The following is a 20,880-nucleotide window of genomic DNA, read 5'->3' on the forward strand; positions in this document are numbered from 1 at the left end:
GGATGTTCATAAAAACCCGAAAAATTGAACCAAACCGATACTTTTTTGGTTTGATTTGGTTTTGGTTTTGAATTTTAAAAACCAATCAAATTTGATTTAGATTTAGTTATAATTAAAAAAAAGAGTTACCGAAAAAACCGAACCAAACCAACTATAGAAATTAAATAGCTATTTAAAATTATTATTATACCTATTTGACCTCCAGAAAGGATATTACTGCATAAAATTTTAGATCTATTAAAAATGGGTGGGTCTAGAGTTGTATTATAAATATAAAGTGGGACATCCAAAACTTTCAAATCTTAAATCCGCCTCTGTGATCAAATACTATGAGCAAGACTCACACTTGTGCTGAAATTGTACAACTAGTTGTGTGAGTGATATGTGTAGCACATGATAAGGTTAGCGCCTGGGCCAACCCAACAAACTCTGAACCACGGAAGTGTGATCCTTTTTTCCTAGATGTTTAAAATGGAGAAAAGGGCATATTTGTTTGGTGGGTCGTTTGTTAGCAGATAATGATTTCAATGTTGACGACACAAACAACTGCTGCTCTACTGTCGCTTTCGATGTTAGGGCCTAGAAAGATTTATTTCAGTCGACCAATCTCAGCAGCAGAGCTCCTAAATATGGACAAATTTGAAATGAGATCAATAAGTTCAAAAACTCTTCACTTTGGAATGTACAACTTTTTCTAATATATATGATATTGTTATCCTTATATCTTGATGACACACTAAATCATAACAGCATTGCATGGTATCAAGAATCATAAAAATGGATATTAGAAATCCTATCCGTGAGCCATGCCAGCTACAGAGTGAAAATCCACCATATAACAGGTAGCGGTCTAGCGGATACTTAATGGTATATTCTTCCCTCAGAAACCAACTTCAAACAAGTAAGAATTCACAAAGGAACTTCTCGTTCTAAAGATAACAAGCTTCAAAAAAGATTAATCATCAACTTAGTAAATACTATAGGCTTAAAATTTGAGAAGAAGCTTACACGAAAATCAGCTGTGGTCCATATCTCTACAGATTGAAATGACAGAATTACACTATCAGTTGATGACACAGATATTATTAGGAGATTATTAGAAGAGGTGGGGTTCTGTCAACCCACTTACATTTGAAAAAGGCAAATTGTAAGCTCTGATAAGATGCGACAACATTAGCAAAGTGACTTCAAATATCAACTTAATTAACCAGCAGAAAAAAATACTTGTTTAGCTTAGGTTTCTATTCAGCCCAAAGAATGATGACATAAGTTGTCCTATACGCACAAAGCAGGGTGGAAAAGGCGAAGTAAAGGAAAAGCTGATCAAGGTTTTCCTTCTCTTTTTTCATTCTTTTAAACATTTACGTTTCCAGACTTTCTCATTTAAGTTGAGAGAGTCCCTCGGGTCTATCGGAAACAATCTCTCTACTACCTCCGGGTAGGGGTAAGTTCTACGTACACTACCCTCCCCATACCCCAGCGGGATTTCACTGGGTCGTTGTTGTTGTTGTCATTTAGGTGGAGAGACTGGGGGACAGGGGTTGGGGTGTCATAGAAGAGGGGAAAGACAGAACAAGCAATGTTTTTCAGATGTACTCCTTCATATCGATTATTCATTAGAGAGGACATTCAATTATTCGTTAGAATGGGCAATGCCCGCACTTATGTCCGTACTACTGACTAAAACAATTGACTATAAAAGGATAGATATTCATATCTTTTTTTTCTTTCTTAAGATAACAAAAGACCCTCCGCTAGACTATATGTAATAGGTACCTACAAGGCGTGGTCCGAGATATAAATACATGAATATGTACAGAAAATCTATTTTACAAGTTCTTTATTGCTGTATATGCAGAGATATGAATGTCACAGCACTCTGCCTCCCACGAAAAATCCTTCGTCATGGCATCGACAATCTTCTTGTCCCATTTTGAAGGGTTGTTCTTCTGTAATAACATGACATAAAGCAAGATTAAAAAGCCTGCTCTTTTCTGGGTAGTAAAGTGCTTACCAGGAGCAGAAAGCTGAATAATAGTAAAGTTTTTCATACTCATTTGTTAAGTTCTTTCGGGCCCATGGGAGGGGAAGGGGGGAAGGAGGTGAGAAAGACTTTGGAAAGACTCAAGTACGTACAAGTTCTTCAATTGCTTGGTTGAGGGACAAATTGGCGAAGGTATCTTTGATATAACGAGAGAATTTGGTGCCCTCAAGATCATGGTCCATAAAGTGCCTGTTTGTCCAGTAATTTAAAGAAAGACGTGAACTTTCTCAACAGGCAAGGAAATAACAAACCATAGATAAAGACACAGGATGAAAATTTTCAGCTCATTTTGCATATGTTGTTAACTAACCCGAATTTGCTGTCCGTAAAATTCAGTAGAATAGGCACAGCTCCATATCGCATGGCCTTGAGCTACAGACATATAAACAGAGAAAACATCAGAAGCATTACAATTTCAGGAATTATAGAAAAAAGCAGGCAGATTAAAAGGGAAGCAAACATGATGCTAATCTATGTGTCAATTAAAAAGGTTAATCAATTCACTGGGGAAAGCAAGAGAATGATACACGTATTACGAGTACTCATCTAATGATAGTCTGTTTTCTAATTTTGAGAACCCTTCTTCATCTGAAGCAAAATGTGTGGCCAATGTTTGCATGCTAAATTGTAATTCTCGTCTTGCAGTCTCTTAGATAAGGCTTATATGAAAGGGCTGAAATTAAATGTTTTGGTTCTTTGGTGGGCAATGCGACCGATGGTGGCACAGCTGGAGCTAAATGCAAATCAAGCAAGAAACTGTCAGAAGCAACACTTATTTCTCCTTTTGATAATAGAAGGTTTCAGTATTTCTCAAGGCAGATATATACGCTAGAGTGTTGAGAGACACCTAAATCAGGGCTCCAACATGCTTGCAAGAACATGATCAGCATGTGGATTATTTAATGAAATTCAGGCCAGTTCCAAGAGGTGTATTGCAAGATTCATCCCATTGTGATCTTCTTCTGAAACAAAGGATCATTTAGATAAACTGGAAGTTGGTATTAAGCCTCTGAGTATTTAAGGGTGTCACGTCCCATTCTGTAATGATTGGGTTAGGCTTATGCTTTTAGCTGTTGGTCTCTCTCTTTGTAACTTGAAGACAAGGCTTCAGGCTTCCATACAACTCCTATTTACTCCTTTTGAGTTATTAGTAGGAAGGGGGGTTTTTTGGGGGGGNNTACGTTACGTTAGTTAGTAGGTAGGTAGGGTAGGGTGGGGTGGGGTGGGGAGGGGGGGCATAAGTCATAACCCCATGGTACGTGGTGGTCTCTTTTTTCTCTTTTAATTAAAATAGCATTTCATTTCTACTTCCACATTAGTCTATAAAATGATTGCGAAGGATAGAGTTTTGCGGAAACCACTTACCGGCACTTGGAGTACTGTATCATCAAAAGAAGGGCATAGCATGATGTCAGATCCTGCAAGTACCAAATGTGCCAAAGCTTCGTCATATTTGCTTAAGAATCTCATGTTCTCATCCTGTGATATTGAAAAATTCAACAATAATTTAGTTCCAATAAATCTTGTAAGCTAACTATACAATGAAGGTAATCATGTGCACTGCATCTTTAGTCTAGTCTAGGAATGTCCATATTAAGATATCTTCAACACTGAAATATTGCACATAAAAGTACGAAGAAAATAGAAGGCATCTCATTCGAGGCATTAGGAAGAAGAATCACTTAAATGGATAGGAATTTTGATGCAATTTGTTTCCAATTATGGACTTTGTACGTCACAATTTAGTTATTCCTAACAACAGTTTCATCACATCTGTGGTTCTCAATTAGGCCAACAGACAAACTGGTTTCTGACCAGTAGCGGCTAAACATAGATCACGTGAATTTAACAAGTACTTCACTGGTCCCAGGATCTTATTCCAGTTTCTCTTCCCAAGAGTGAAAGAAATAGATCTTTGACTATAGTTCTCAAATTTATTATCATTTCTTAGTGGAAAAGTTGCAGCCTGCAGTACTTTTCATCTAGTTTCTATTATCTAAATTTCATTGTCCAAAGAGTAAAATAATCTATGTCCAATTCAAGACCACAAAAAGGTCGAATTGTCCCTTAAAAAGCAAAAACAGACTAAGATTTAGGGAAAAGGTGGTAAACATTTTGCTGCTCAAGAGGGTAAATACTGTAAAGGCTTAAAGAACATATAAAAAACTCCCAAACATGAGGAAGTATGCACTTTTTATGAGACTTAACATGGCTAGGAAAAAAGATTGACATGTAAGAAATGCTATCAGATAACAATTCTCTGAGTCCAGTTTTATTTGTCAGACAGGTTCAGGAGAGCACAAAAAGAGAGAGGCAAATGGAGCATCCAGCGGCAACAGATGTCTCCTTGTAGCTACAACACTCAGACATACCCAATCCCAGCATTTGGACCCGTGGCATGAGCTTCCTTTGAACATAATTTTTAGCAGAACCCAAAAGCTTTTGGCTCCAGACATTCTTTATTCTTGTAAGAGAAGAACTTACAAAGAGATTAGCCACAAACTTAGTACAAGGACAATGACTAAGTTCCATTAGGATAAAGCTTGGGTGGTCGGTTAGGAGTTGAATCATGGCTGACGCTTGTGCTACCAGACGACCTAATTGTCTCATTCTACTAAAAGCAGCTAGCTCAGTTCTTTTCAGTTTTCCAGTCACAGATACTTATATAACTAAATGATATAGGTATTACAGGCAGGGTGAGGCACAAATATACCCTGACAAAAGAAGGAATGCAATTACCTTGAGTTCCTCCTCAAAATATTCCAATGCCTTATTTAAACCAGGAGTTTGGCCCGAGCCCATGAAGACAAACTGCACATCCAATTGAAATTCTCATTGGTTTAACAAACTCCGAAGGAAGAGTAAAGTAACAGATATAAAAATTTGTGATATAGAACTCCCTGAAAAAATCATCACCTAGCTACGATATCAGCAGGCAGACATACATAGAACCATGATTTATTTGAGAAAAGCAACAACGACTACGCTTCAGTCCCAAAAGAGTTGGGATCGGCTATATGAATCCTCAATGACCATTTTTTCTCCATTTAAATTCACCTCAGGCCAAAATTATACAAAATAGAAATAAAAATAAAAATTACTAGAAAAAAGGTACAAGAATTTCGTTTATTTGAGAAAAGCACACAAAGCATATTCAGAAGAAACACCTGAACACCCCTCCTTGAAGCCATCCAAATAAGCGTCTTGAGGTTTTCTAGTTCAACATCAGAGATGTCTGAGAAGATGCATCCTACCTGAGGATACATCATTAGTAAGCTAAACATATGCTGATACATTTTTGGAGCACAATATTAAAATTTGAACAACAGCAATAATGTCCTCATCTGGACACACTACAATAGATGGAAGCCCTCTGCAAAAACAAAGCAAGCTATAATCAAGAATCTATAAGGGATTTCAGAGAGAGCAAAAGAGGCGCACATCAAATTGTATGTCATCGATCTTCCACGGAATAATACCTAGGGAAAACTATCAAGAGGAACCACAACTTTCAAAAAGAAAATTCAGCGTTTAGAGTAAAAGACACTCAATAGAGTAAGGGATAATATCAAGCAGCAAAGCAGACATTTTCATCAAATTCTAGTAAGGACACCTCTATATTCTTTATGTAAAGCGCAGCTCGATGTCATTCATGTACTACATGAAACTAAAATCATCAGTATAAAGTGAAGAAAATGTCTATTCAAATTTCCAGAAACTTTCCCCCCTCAGCTACATCATCCTTCTAACTTCAGCGTTACTTTCTCTTACAGTAATATATTATGTCCCTAGATTAGTAGCAGGGTATCTGTTAGGTAGACTGTCCTAGACAATCTCATGAAGCAGAAGCTAAGAGAAGAGATAAATCCCTATCAATAGTGTTTGGTTACAGACATTTGCAGGTAAGTCTTCAATAAGAATAACACTTACAAGAATAATGGGCGCTTGATCCTGCAACCCCAGATGCTGCTGCAACGAGACTTTGCAGACAGATTTCCCCTTCATATTATCTGCACTATAGTTTTGCGGAAGAAACTTATCCGCTGAAGGATCCCAAGCTGAACTATCAAATCCAGGAGGAGCAACTACTAACTTGTCCCTACAATCAAACTGAATTAGCAAATGAAATGCAGTACCATAAACACCAGAGGAAAAATAAACCTGAGAGACTACAAATATGTTGCAGCAAGTAAAAACATCTCCGGAGTCTCTAGCAGAGAATAAAGACTTGCAAAAGAATCTGAAATGCATAGTGGTCCTAACTGTAAAACGTTGAGAGGAACACGTACTTGTGTATGGTTAAGGTGGGTTCCAGACCATGACTCATAGCATGAATTATCTGCCCTTTTGTTTGCATGGATGACATTACAATAACTTTATTGGAGTAAACAACCCCAGCCTGGACAAAGACAAAAGAGGAGCAAAATGTTATATGATGCAGGCTAACAAGCTCAACTTTATCTGGATATAATCCATTGAACGAGGAAAAAAAAAGGCAAAAAACATGACTTCTAGTCTTTAAAGGCAAATATAAATGAAAAGTGTGGATGGAGAGTTCATGGTGCCTACTTTCAGGTTCAAAAGTCTATCTGAAAATCATGTGCATTTAGATATGAGTCAGGAAACCCTTTCTAATGCAAACACAGACATTCCGCTAATTGACCAAATGACGTCCAGTAACTGCATTAAAGCATCCAATGGTGACAAAGAGATAAGAGGTCAGAAAGCATCAAATACCTTCAAAACATTGACAAGATGGGACTTGTTGTTATCTTGCAGACGATCAGAACAATGTAATCTGTGAGGATCAAGTCCACATAGGGCTAACTTCTCAGGTTGCTCTACACACTGTAACATATGACCTTCTGAGATTATCAAGAGACTTTGTACATTTCAAAGCAATTATAAGAGTAGAATAGTCAATGAACACATAATGGGGGTTCTTGCCTGAGACTCGAAGCTTTGACATGTCAACATTATCCTGGTATCTCCAAGTCCCTGTACATTCAAGAAGGAAGAAAGCATTAGCCACAATGCAGAGAGAAAAGAAAATTTTAACAGAAGCATCAATTGGCATGGTTTGTGCCTAAGATATAAAACAGGTAAGTACATCATTCAGAGGAGAACTAGTCAACTGAACCATATAAGAATAAAATTCAGTTGCATGTACGTGGAGTAACCCATTTTAGTTGATACATACAGAAGAAAGAGATAACCAGGCCCATCAAAATTACCACCAAAATATTGTAGTTTCTTCATGTCAATGGCCCTTTTGAACAATAAGGTCACGAGGACATTCAGCAAGGAATAATGCAATCAAATGGCTCCACATTGAAGAGAAACAGAGTGATGCCAGATCTATCTAACTACTAGTATGTGGGAAAGCACGGGACAAAATATTATTATTCACATGTCTTAACAATGATACAATGAGCCCTGTATTATATATATATATATATATATATATATATATATATATATATATATATATATATATGTATATATATATTACATGTCCTACTCCTAATACATATGGGATTAAAGTTATTTAATACTATTAACTACCAAACTAACACTCCCCCTCAAGCTGGTGCATATAAATCATAGGTAACGAGCTTGTTACATATATAACTAATACGAGGACCAGTGAGGGACTTGGTGAAAATATCAGCAAGCTGATCATTCGACTTCACAAATTTTGTAGCAATATCTCTTGAGAGTATCTTTTCTCTGATGAAGTGACAATCAATCTCAATGTGTTTAGTCCTCTCATTGAACACCGGATTTGATGCAATATGAAGAGCAGCTTGATTATCGCACACAAGTTCCATCTGGCTGATGTCACCAAATTTCAACTCCTTGAGCAATTGTTTGATCCAAATTAGCTCACATGTTGCCATATCCATTGCTCGATATTCTGCTTCTGCACTAGATCGAGCAACTACATTTTGTTTCTTGCTCTTCCAAGACACCAAATTGCTTCCTACTAAAACACAATATCTAGACGTTAGAACGTCTGTCAGAAGGTGATCCTGCCCAATCAGCATCTGAGTAACCAACGATATGCTCATGACCTCGATCCTCAAACAATAACCCTTTGCCTGGAGCCGATTTTATATACCGAAGAAGACAACTGCATCCCAGTGGCTATCACAGGGACAATCCATAAACTGACTTACAACACTCACATGAAAGGAAATGTCAGGTCTAGTCACTGTGAGATAATTTAATTTACCAACCCCCTGTCCTGGTAGAAGTTTAGAATTCGGATCCATCAGAGTGTCAATCGGTCTACAACGTGTCATTCCTGTCTCCTCAAGAATGTCTAAGGCATACTTCCGTTGTGATATCACAATACCTGAGCTAGACTGAGCGACCTCAATACCCAGAAAATACTTTAGTTTGCCCAGCTCCTTAGTCTGAAAGTGTTAGAGAGAGATGTTGCTTCAATTTAGTAATACCATCCTGATCATTGCCGGTAATAACAATATCATTAACATAGACCACCAAATAAATACAGAGACTCGAAGCAGAGTGTCGATAAAACACAGAGTGATCAGCTTCACTCCGAGTCATGCCAAACTCCTGGATAATTGTGCTGAACTTACCAAACCAGGCTCGAGGAGACTGCTTTAGACCATAAAGTGACCAGCGCAGGCGACATACAAGGCCACGAGACTCCCTCTGAGCAACAAACCCAGGTGGTTGCTCCAGATAAACTTCATCCTCAAGGTGACCCTGTAAAAAGGCATTCTTAATGTCCAACTGATAGAGAGGCCAATGGCGAACAACAGCCATGGATAGAAAAAGGCGGAGTGATGCTACCTTAGCCACGGGAGAGAAGGTATCACTGTAATCGAGCCCAAATATCTGAGTATAACCCTTGGCAACAAGACGGGCCTTAAGGCGATCAATCTTGCCATCCGGACCAACCTTGACTGCATATACCCAGCGACAACCACCAGTAGATCTACCTGAAGGAAGAGGAACGAGCTCCCAAGTACCACTCGTATGTAAAGCAATCATCCGTCAGTCATAGCCTATCGCCATCCTGGATGAGACAATGCTTCACCTGTAGACTTAGGGATGGAAACAGAGGACAAAGAAGATATAAAAGCATAATAAGGTGATGACAAATGATGATAACTTAAACCGACATAATAGGGATTAGGATTAAGGGTGGTCCGTATACCTTTTTGAAGTGCAATCAGTGTACTAGGAAGAGACAAGTCCGCAGTAGAAGCAGGGTCAGGTGCAGGACGTGAATCAGCTAGGCCTGATGCTGAGTGCGGACAACGATGATATGCCAAGAGTGGTGTTCCTGTGGCAGGGAATCTAGGAGGAGCCACACTAGACTCCCCAACGGTTGGAAGGGGTAAGACTTCTGTGGCGGAAGGTGAAGGAGGAGCTATAGTAAACTCCTTAAAGGTCGGTATAGGTAAGACCTCAGATATATCAAGGTGGTCAGAAGAGGTAAAGAAAGGTATAGACTCAAAAAATGTGACGTCAGATGACATAAAGTACCTACGAAGATCAGGTGAGTAACAACGATATCCCTTCTGAATACGAGAATAACCAAGGAAGACACACTTGAGAGCACGAGGAGCTAACTTATCTTTCCCAGGGGCTAAGTTATGAACGAAACAAGTGCTCCCAAAAGCACGAGGGGAACAGAGTATAAGGGTGAGTGGGGAAACAATACTACATACGGAATCTGATTCTGGATGGGAGATGAAGGCATTCGATTAACCAAATAACAAGCTGTGAGAACTGCATCGCCCCAAAAACGCAACGGAACATGAGATTCAATGAGAAGTGTGCGAGCAGTCTCAATGATGTGCCTATTCTTTCTCTCTGCAACCCCATTTTGCTGAGGGGTATAAGGACAAGAGGTCTGATGAATAATTCCTTGAGAAGTCATAAACTGCTGAAATTGAGAGGATAAATATTCTAAGGCATTATCTCTGCAAAAACGTGCGAATAGAAACACCAAATTGATTTTTAATTTCAGCACAAAAATTCTGGAATATAGAAAACAACTCAGAACGATCTTTCATTAAGAAAATCCAAGTACATCTTGAATGATCATCAATGAAACTAACAAAATAACGAAATCCCAAGGTTGAACTGACTCTACTAGGACCCCATATATCAGAATGAACTAAAGAAAAAACAGACTCTGCATGACTCTCAATACTACGAGGAAAGGAGGCTTGGGTATGTTTCCCGAGCTGACACGACTTACACTCTAATGTAGATAAACTAGACAAACTAGGCACCATCTTCTGAAGTTTGGTTAAGCTTGGATGTCCTAAACGTTTGTGAATAAGGTCCGGCGGATCTGTAACTAGACATGCCTTGGAGTTAAGGTAGTAAATGCCTTCTGATTCAAGTCCTGTTCCAATCGTCTGCCCCGTACTGCGGTCCTGCATAATAAAGGAATCATCAATAAACTATATACCACAATGGAGGGCACGAGTCAAACGACTAACAGATGCAAGATTAAAAGGACAACCAGGGACATAGAGAACGGAATCTAGAATGACAGAGGGTAGGGGATTCGCTTGTCCAACTCCTTTTGCTTTGGTTTGAGATCCACTGGCTAAAGTAACAGTGGGAAGAGACTGTGAATACGCAATATTTGATAAAAGTGATTTATTACCAGAGATATGATCAGAAGCGGCTGAGTCCACAATCCATTGTCCAAGAGTACTAGACTGGGAAACACAAGCAAAAGAATTACCAGCAACAGAAGTATCAGCCTGAGCAACAGAGGCTACTTGTGGAGATGTCTGCTTACTTGCTCGATACTGAAGGAACTCATTATACTCCCCTTCAGATAAAGAAAATCCCTGGTTACCTGTAGTCTNNNNGTAATTCAAAGTTAAGGACTGCCTGTCCTAAACTTTTTAACTTGTAAGTCTAAGTTAAGGACCATCTGTCCTGAACTTTTGAACTTGAAACTTGAAGTTCAGGACCATGGTCCTTAACTTTTGAACTTGGAATTCAAACTTAAGGACTGCCTGTCCTTAACTTTTGAACTTGAAACTTGAAGTTTAGGACCAAGTATCCTTAACTTCTGAACTTGTAAGTCTAAGTTCAGGACCATCTGTCCTGAACTTTTGAACTTGAAGTCCAGGACCAAGTGTCCTTAACTTTTCAATTTTAAACTTGAAGTTCGGGACCTATTGTCCTTAACTTTTTAACTTGTAATTCAAAGTTAAGGACTGCTGTCACAACCCTAAACCCGGACCCGGTCGTGATGGCGCCTCTCGTGAAGACAAGGCCAGCCGACACACTTCCAATTCATTTTAAGCAAGTAAAATAATAAATATTAAGTCTTTAGAAGAATAAAATCCCAAAATAAGGTAAACAATACAGTTTGCAGAATAAAACACAGCCCGACATTGGGGTGTTAACAGTCATGAGAATCGATAATAATACTACAAGTCTGAAAGGTCTACTCCACTACTACATAACTAAAACAGAAGGAAATAAGATAGAGGGAGAAGTACTGGGCTGCGAATCGCCGGACAGCTACCTAGTGAATCTCCGGAATCTGCTGGACAGCTCTCAACCTTCGCAAGCAGGACCTGTAGCGCCCGAATCTGCACACAGGGGTGCAGTGTCACGACCCGGATTTCCCACCCTCGGGAGTCGTGATGGCACCTACTCGAAGAAGCTAGGCCAGCCACGAAATACATAAATTCTAACTCTTTCATTTTTAATGCTTTTTAATAACTTGTAATAACAGGTGATCAACATTCAAATAATAGCGAAAGATGGATTTAAGCGGAATACTTAGATAAACATAATACCAAAATTGATACGAAAAGCCAACATATGTCTCTACCCAGAAACCGGTGTCACAACATTCACGGACTGTCTATGATTACTACATACAAATGTCTGAAAGAAAGAAAGAGACTCAGTCTCTCTCGGATACAAGTGATAACAGAACATAATAGTAGATAGAAGAGACGCCGGGCCTGCGGACGCCTACAGGACTACCTCGGGATCTCTGTGGACTGAAGGCTGGCTACCAAACTACTGCTGCTGTCCCAATACTGCTCCGGTATCTGCACAGAGTGCAGAGTGTAGTATCAGCACAACCGACCCCATGTGCTGGTAAGTGCCTGGCCTAACCCCGACGAGGTAGTGACGAGGCTAGGACCTGACTCCAGATAAACCTATATATATATATATATATATATATATATATATATATAAAATACATGTTCTATTCTACCCTTAATACATATGGGATTAAAGTTATTTAATACTATTTAACTACCAAACTAACAAACATGAAGTAAGCAGTTTATTGTTGATGAATCCAAATGCTAGGAAGTGAACCTGATCTACAAAAACGTCCCAAAACAATGGACCAACAATAGATGTTTCCCAGTTGTGTATATGAAGCACATCGGGCTGCTTTCCTGCTTTAACTATATAATCCAATGAAGCGCGAGAGAAGTAGGTGAATCTGCATCAAAGTAGATTTTAGAGGAAATAGTGAAAATACACACTTGACAACGGAAGAACTAAAGAAACAACACCAAAAGTTTTAAGCGCATGCAGGAAGAACAGATCACAAAACTATACAAACACCACCAACACTCAAATACAAGTGACTTAGTAACTTCTTCAACCAGCTGCATTGCAAAGAGACTGGGGGTTTGGGGGAGAGAAGGTGAGGGTTAGAGGTCTACACAAATGCAATGCCCCGCTAGTAGGTGCTTGTTTCTAATTAGACTATGAGATATACAGATATACACCTATGCTTGAACAAACAACCAACCAAACGGTAATTTATTCCCAATATGGTCCTCAAGTCTTCTATTGTCGTACAATGTGGACAATGCTATGATGAACATGGTATCTCACAAAGATACCTTATTTGTTGCTTTTGCCTCATTTAGCCCTATCCCCATGAGAATTAGCCAGAGAACAATTTAAGCAACTGTTCAGGAATTATTATCTTATTGAATAAAGAGCAATTCAGTAGAGACAGTAGAATCTAATCTAAGTTTAACATGATATGGTCTCAACACATCCAGTCTAGTGAAACAGAAAAGTATTCAAAAGCTAGCCTCAAGCTTTAGGAGCTAGTTTTTGGATAAAAAAGTACAAAGAAGTTCAGTAAAATTAAACAGCTGTACATAGACAAGTCATTTTCTACCTGAGTTCAGCTCTAAACAACAAACAGATACTAGCATTCTTCCACCATGACAACAACTTAAAAAAGCTAAATTGATATCCCCATTACTTAGCAGTTAGCATTAACACACCAGATTGGATCTTGATGTAATGAATAGAAGGGTAGAGGCGCAGGAAAATCTGATTGGACCTTGACCACATTTCACAGCCATTCTATCATCCTGGATGTTACTGTTCTTAGAAGATCTTAGAAAGATTTCATAAATGTCAGCTAAGCAGTTATACAGAAAATATATCTCTTCTTTAGCATGATCAACTGTTTCCAACCCTCTTCTCATCAATACACTGCCAAGATATTGGTTTACAACGAGTAGTGTAACCATCTTTTCAACATTGGTTCAATATGAATTTGCCATACTTGTCTAAATCTGTGTGGTTTAGGCAAATGGGAAGCAGGAGAAGTTGCAGAGGCAGCCAATTGAGGTTCATACAACATATTAGGAGTCACAACTATAAAATGCTGGAAGTATTGTGTTTAAATTAATATTAGATATTAAACAAACAACTGGTGTCTGGAGTATGTTGGTTATTTAAAGTTCTTTCCAGTTAGAGTCAAGCAATGTTAACCAAAAATAAGAACTCATAATAAGAGTTGACCAACAATATCATGAAGCAATCCAACTGAAAGGCCTGCATTCTGAGATGCTTTCATGTTCTAATTACATTTGATATAAAGAGAGTATTCCAGATCAGACACATACTTCATAAGACAGATATAAGGATAATGCATAAGAACATACCACGTTGAAGACATGCATAAATAAGATCCTTCACGATATTTAAAAATAATAAATAAATAAAAACAGAAACAAAAGGCAATATTTGCGCATCAGATGGCCCTCTTGCAGAGATGGGGAACTACACATTAATCAATAAATCAATTATGCATCAAACCGAAACCAGTTGGGATGAGCTATAAGAAGAATGGGGAAAGAAGATAACTAGAGGAAAAGACTTTAAGATGGTAAAAGTTTAAGAAGGGGAGACAATAAGAAGTATGAAATTCTTATCCTACTTCATTCAATTGCAAGTAATCTTAACAGAATTTACAAACCGTTCAAAATCATTTGAGTAACCATATACTTTCTCACGGCTGAAAAATGACGAATAGTAGAGAGGTTCTATAAAAGTCACTCCAATGCCATAGACAACCCTGTATAACAAAGAACAAAGGTCACTGCTGTTAGCATTAGGATCAAGATTGATATAAACAGTGCGATATAGGTTAGAGAACAACTGCTCACTCCCCAACTTAAATATCCATGTTCTTCTAGTTCCCTGACAACCAGGCTCGCCCCAGAAAGGAAAATAGACCAAATATTTGTTTTGGCTTTATAACATAGTAAGCAGAAACTCACCCGGTCCAGATTCTGTTTCCATGCATTTGATCATTAAAGTATGAAAGAAACTCTGCTTCTACTTCTCGTAATCCATGAACTTCATTTAAGTTTAGGCTAGCATACCTGTACAAAATTTATTCAGTAGATTTTTACTTAATTTCACTCATGACTAAAACAGAATAAACACAAAGAGGCAGTAGGCACAAGATAATATATGAATGAGGACTCCACCTATGTATAGACACATATTGCATAAAAGCTGACGTACACTAAACTAATATACGTCTTGTAAATTGGTGTAAAGAGATCCAATATGAACACAGAGTGTTAGTTCCCCTAGAACTTAGCAGAGAGCAACTTTAAGCAACTTGTGTAACAATTTAGAATTGCCTTCTAAAAAATAAGATAACCAAAGTAGATCTTTATTTCCTTTAAATAAAGTATTTATACCATCTGTTTTTATCTATATCTGAATTTATATAGTTTCTTATTACCCTCTTGAGATGATAGCTCAAGAAAGGCATAAATAAAGATGTCCCAGGTGCAACCTTTCATCGTAAACCAACCAAAAATGAGAGTGGAAAATAAATATTCTTGATTACTTGGGTAAGATAATTTCGACCAGATTTCCGTTTCTTTGCAAGGCACAAGATAAGCCGGTTACATATAGTGCCAAAGATCCAACTGAGACCACTGGTGCCATTTCAGTACAAATGTGGATTATGTGGTAACCTGACCTGAAATCAGTATAAAAAGAACAGATGAAGCCCAGAAAACTCAGTTATTATAAATTATCTAGCACTACTGCACACTACTTGGGGACCTACAGTATATAGCAAAACTTTTAACTGACAGCATTGGAGTGGGGGTTTTGGGGGGGGGGGGGAGGGGAGGGGAAGCTGATTCAAACCATATACCAGAAGAAAAAAAGTTCCAACTCATTCACCCCTGCAACACCTTCGTTATATCCATATCACCAAAATTTCAGGTCAGTATCACCTTTATGATTAATACAGTTTTAACAATAAATGGATTACTTGAACTAAACTAATCCAAAAAAGAAAATCAAGCGAAGAAGTATTTGGGTGAAAATTGTAAAATAGAAACTTCTGAACCCATTAAACTTCTCAATGTTTTGCTTCTAAAGTCCTATCTTTAGAAAATAGTCACCACATTGGAGAAACACATCATTGAAAACTTACTTTCTACTTTTCCCGGAGAAGTGACGCAGCTCTGCCAGAAGCTCGGTATCCTGTTTATGCATTATATCAGAGAAATAATCAACTATACTGACTTTTGAATCCATGACCAGCCTTCTAAAGTCTGATGCCTCCTTGCTGCCAATCAAACTGGTAAGAACCATAGAGTCTATCCTTAGAAGTAACTCAGCAGTGATTGAGAATTTATCTGTTCCATGGAACCAGCAATGAGCTCTTAGTTTTATTACATACAAACTCTCCAGAACATGAAACAAGAATCGTCAAATATATTAGGATAGGACAGAACGTGAAGATACCAAAAGTACAAAAAATCGGTTAAGTAAATGCATATAAGTCGGAGACAGACCATTATCTCTACAATCTAGAGCATGTAACAGGAATCACTTTCTACGTCCTAAATGGCATTTGGAAATTCCTGTTTTTTAAACTATTATAGACACTAGTCTCGTATTGAAAAGAGAAATGGATAACAAGACACAAACTCTAATTAGACTATGAGATATACAGTTTACACAAACCATCTAGCGCTTGTGAAGTATCAAAAGAGATCAAAATGTATTTCAACAATTCATACATTTTCAACATGATTAACCTAAATATTGTTCCCCTTTATCCTTGGCTCGCCTTAACCTTAAAATTCTCATATTGATACTTGAACAACATATTTTCTGAAGTGGAAATTATAATTTCTTTTTCCTAAAGAGTGGGAAACTAGAATATTTAGTCTCTTTTGGTGTTAAGTTGAGAGAGTTTTGTCTTCCATTTTACTACCATATAGAAGTGTGAGTTCAAAGGCTCTTTTTGGTTCATCTATCTAAGGCTAAATCTTGAGCATAAAATTGTGGAGATAATCTCATTGGTCAATTGATGGTTCTGCTGGAGGTGACATTTTGGGTAGTAGATTGACTGGATTTGCCCTTTTGTTTTGTGATAATCCATTTGATGCGCTATAAACAGTCTCTTTGGCCGCTTAGGTGGGGTTATTTTGAGTACTTTGTGTGTCAGCGTGTGTCATTGGTTAAGTTGGTAGTATTATTGTGCTTTTTTATTAGTATGGTCTCATTGACTGAGATCACTCATCTTATTTTTAGGTATGTCCTTGGCGTCCTTTGTGGGTTTCTTGGCTGTTCACGTATAGGATATCTTTGGGGTTTTCATTGAAGGAAACTCTCTGATTGGTCCTGCAAAAGATACGAGAAGATTGCAAGAATTGTAACCACTACCTTTTCTTGTATTAATCAGCTTTGCTCTCTCTAGTTGCTCGATCTGATCAAGCAATGAACTTTCCTCTCTTTTTACTCTATCAAGCTCTTCCATGGCCATGATGCGTTGTTTGTTCAAGTACAAGATATCTAGATGGAAGCCATTCAGTAAAAAAAAAAAAAAAAGAAGGTGTGTTAACACAGGTCTAAGTAAACTTGGACAGACAAAGTGAATCAACAATAACTTACTCTGTTGAGCTTCTCTGAAAAGTTGCCAAATGTCACTACCTTTCTCTTCTAATTCAGCACTCTTCATTTGTGGAATATTCTATAAAAGTACATGAATATATTGCAATGGATGGAAACACGTAGTAAAGAAGATTGAAGCAACTGAAGTAAGAGCGCTGCGGTACCTCATCACTACTGTGGTTTCCCAACCTATGTTGAAAACAATGTAGTAATTTAGTTAATTACATTAAAGGGAAAACTTTCGTCACACAGAAATGCTAACTTAGATGCGAGGGGAGAAGGATGGATTCGTGCTCACTCCAACTGGAAAGGTCCACTAGTTGAGCCATTACTCTCTGCATTCTTCCTGAAATAAGTCAAACAAAAGAAATTTCAGCCCATTAAATGAAGAAACGTTGGTGTCTTGAAGTGGAAGAACAGTCTCTCCTTTTGCCCCATCTTTTGATTTAATAGTTAAATGAGGTACTCCGTAACACCAAGGCAACTCAAAAAGTCTCAGGGAGCAAGCCACCATATAGGGCCTTCCCCTTACAAAGGTTGAGTTATACATGGGTAATTGGGACGTCTTATCTTTTGCCCATTATACACTATGTGCAAGATGAACAAAGATGAGGGCATGCAACACCTACTCAGCATTTAATTAGAACACAATTTCTAGAACGATTAAGATCTCCAGCAGTTTGCAACAATTGAGTTTATGATCACTGGCTTATGGGATTCACTCGAACGTGAAGCTCTTGAATTGTTCCACCCATGTATCTCTGACACCCCTCTACCATATGTTTTGACAACAAAATAAACATAAGGGGATGGCTTTGCTTTGAGTAGGTGGTGGAACTGAAAAGCATAGTAATTAATATTCAGTCAATCTATCATTGAACATGGATAATGAGGTTAGGAAAGCACAGTTGCCAAGAGCAGTTTACCTACATGACAAATAAATGGCTCCCCACCAATCCTTTACCAATAACACGACCCAATTTACCTACACTCGTATATCTGTAGGTTTAAACCACATGCTTCTCAATTCTTTGAATCCAATTTGCTTTGACAATATCCGAAAAAGGGCTTACCATAAGGTGCTCCCCCTGCTAGTGCAGAATAGAGAGAGGGAACGTCTTCCACTTGCATTTCTGCAAAGATGCTATTCCTACGCTCCCTCACCTATCTGCCACGAAGTGAGCAACTCTACCGTAGCACCAAGGCCAATATGAACCGTACTGGTGAAAAAATAGCAACTTTTTTTCCCAATTTTCATGCTAGACAAATATTTCTCTGTTATAAACTATCAGGAATAGCATATTTTGCAATTTGAAGACAAGCAAGCAAATGGGTGGCTTAAACAGGCAACAATTAAGAGAAAGAAATAGAATCAGAAGGTAGCCAAATGAGTTATACTAGTAAAGAATATTACCCGACGCAACAGATAACCGAAGCTCGGAAAGGTTTGCCGTTAGCCGGAGAGAACATGCGAAGAGGAGGAGGAGTTTTAGCGATCGATAAACTGGAAAGCATCTCCGTGATCATTGTCCAGTAGCGAAGATTGTGTACGACTGTGACTGAGAGAGACGTGAATAGCTATGATAAAAAGGAATGGAGTGGAGATTTTGCTAGTTTCTAGAGTCAAAGTGTCACGTGATTTTGCTCCAACATAGCAGATGACATTTAAAATGACCAAAAAGTCCTTCTCTTAACTGCTTAACCGCCCGCCACAACCGTCACTTGCGAATTACAAGAAAACTAGTATAGTACCCGCGCGATGCGCGGAAAATACGAAGAAAAAAATATAATAAATTATTAACTTAGTTGCTTAACCAGCTCATTTTTTTATAACTTGATCAATCATAAAATTTAAACCATTTGATCGACGAAAGTTTATAATAAGGCAAGTAAGGTAGGAAAAATTATTTTATGTAGCCTAAATTCCCGTAAGATATTGTGTTATGTACAATGAGAATTTAATTTAACTTAACTTACTATAATTATGTGATTTAGTTATGTATGCATTAAAATGATGAGTAAGTAACAGAAGTGTATGTGTAGTCACATATAATAAACTATCGGATTTCCACTACAAACTACATGCTTCCTTGGCTTAATTTAAGTTTTTAGAAATCGAAGCCCGAGAAAAAGCCGAAAGCAATCACAAATTAAATAAAATTACATTTATTTGATTTATTTTTCCATGTTAGTTCTACATGAAAACTACATATAGCTTCATCAATAATATACCAAATCAACCGTCCATCCCAAGTTGATATAGAGAGAAAGACATTATGAAATCACATTTATACTTTAGTAGCAAGTAAAATTTGGCTCAACTTGGAGATTAGTGTTTCAAGAAACGTGAAGAATTACTCGCTGCGAATAATTATTAAAGCCCATGCAATGCTTTGTTTAATAAGGAACATTTCTTATATTACGTGTGAATACGATCTACACAATAATAAAATCTCTATTAAATCAAAGGTACTTATATAGTTATCGAATAATTTTTGGTTGAATATATTATTTATTATATTAACCAATATACAAAATTTCTTGAAAAGTTATAATGGGAGTTTAACAGAGTGAGTAAAATTTATGTGAATATTTCAATCATAACATAGTTGCTGCCATATTATTTTTCTATGTTACTTCCTTAACAATTGCCGCGGCCAAACAATATAAATATCTATTAATAGTTTATACTCACGGAAAGGAACATAACTGAAGTTTAAATTTTCATTTATAAAGATATATTGTACTGCGAGGCTACTTTGGATGAATTCATATTTGTTACTACATGACTATATATAGATTCCTCATTAATTTTTGATTTGAAAAGACGCAAAAAAGATTGTAAAGTATTACAATACATGAGAATTACTATACATGAAAGCATTGATGTGAGCAGCATCGATTTGGATGGTAGAACTGCTCTTCACATTGCTGCCTGTGAAGGCCATGTGGAAGTTGTCATGCTTCTGTTGAGTAGGAAGGCTAATATGGATGGCCGTGACAGGAAATTAAGTATTTGGTATGGGTGGAAGCTATGGCTTCGACACAGTTGGGATCTGAGGGTTTGTGAAGGTTGGAATTTTTTGTGTACCATATAGTAATATATAGTAAGAGGCAGGAAAAATGGCAACCAAACGGCTCGACATTTCAAGGGACGCAGTTGAGAGTGCCTGGACCATCTTTAAAAGATGAAAGACTCTTAAACCTAACAGTTTGTTTAATCGCGCCACACAACTTAATTCTACTGCTAAAGCTGCTACTACTAAGAATGCCAACAGATAAACATACTTGGTCACCAGAGGAGTTATTTTCTTGGAGAATCTGTGAATTCAGGCCCTATTCTAGAGCTAAAGCTTTTTCATTGCTGTAGGAAGCATAGTCTTTGGCAATGCGGGAACATATGGCTTTTTAAGGGGACGAAGTTCTGTTTTTTGACAAATTTGGGATCTCAGGCTTTGGTACAGATGGAATCTAAGGCTTTGGCACTGTTGGGATCTTAGGTGTTGGGAAATTTGGTAACTGAGGCTTTGGGACAGCTTGTTGGTAAGGCTTTAACATAGTAAGAATCTAAGGAATTGGAATGGTTGGGATTTCAGGCTTTGGTT

At 37.8% G+C, this 20,880-nt stretch overlaps 1 protein-coding gene across 1 annotated transcript; it reads right to left on the reverse strand.

Moving 5' to 3' along the window:
* On the reverse strand, nt 1,581-18,890 carry LOC109211024 (probable starch synthase 4, chloroplastic/amyloplastic). Its single transcript, XM_019374520.1, has 20 exons — nt 18,690-18,890; nt 17,574-17,621; nt 17,440-17,464; nt 17,276-17,354; nt 17,048-17,176; nt 15,807-16,011; nt 15,207-15,341; nt 14,623-14,727; nt 14,319-14,417; nt 12,401-12,530; nt 6,992-7,042; nt 6,782-6,892; nt 6,334-6,443; nt 5,975-6,143; nt 5,212-5,298; nt 4,784-4,855; nt 3,410-3,523; nt 2,355-2,416; nt 2,137-2,233; nt 1,581-1,949 (listed from the first exon to the last, which is right to left on the reverse strand). Exons 1-20 carry the CDS (start codon nt 18,800-18,802, stop codon nt 1,830-1,832), a joined length of 2,061 nt encoding a protein of 686 aa, XP_019230065.1. The 5' UTR covers nt 18,803-18,890; the 3' UTR covers nt 1,581-1,829.

The sequence above is a fragment of the Nicotiana attenuata genome, chromosome 2 (genome assembly GCF_001879085.1).
Source record: "Nicotiana attenuata strain UT chromosome 2, NIATTr2, whole genome shotgun sequence".
Lineage (NCBI taxonomy): Eukaryota > Viridiplantae > Streptophyta > Magnoliopsida > Solanales > Solanaceae > Nicotiana > Nicotiana attenuata.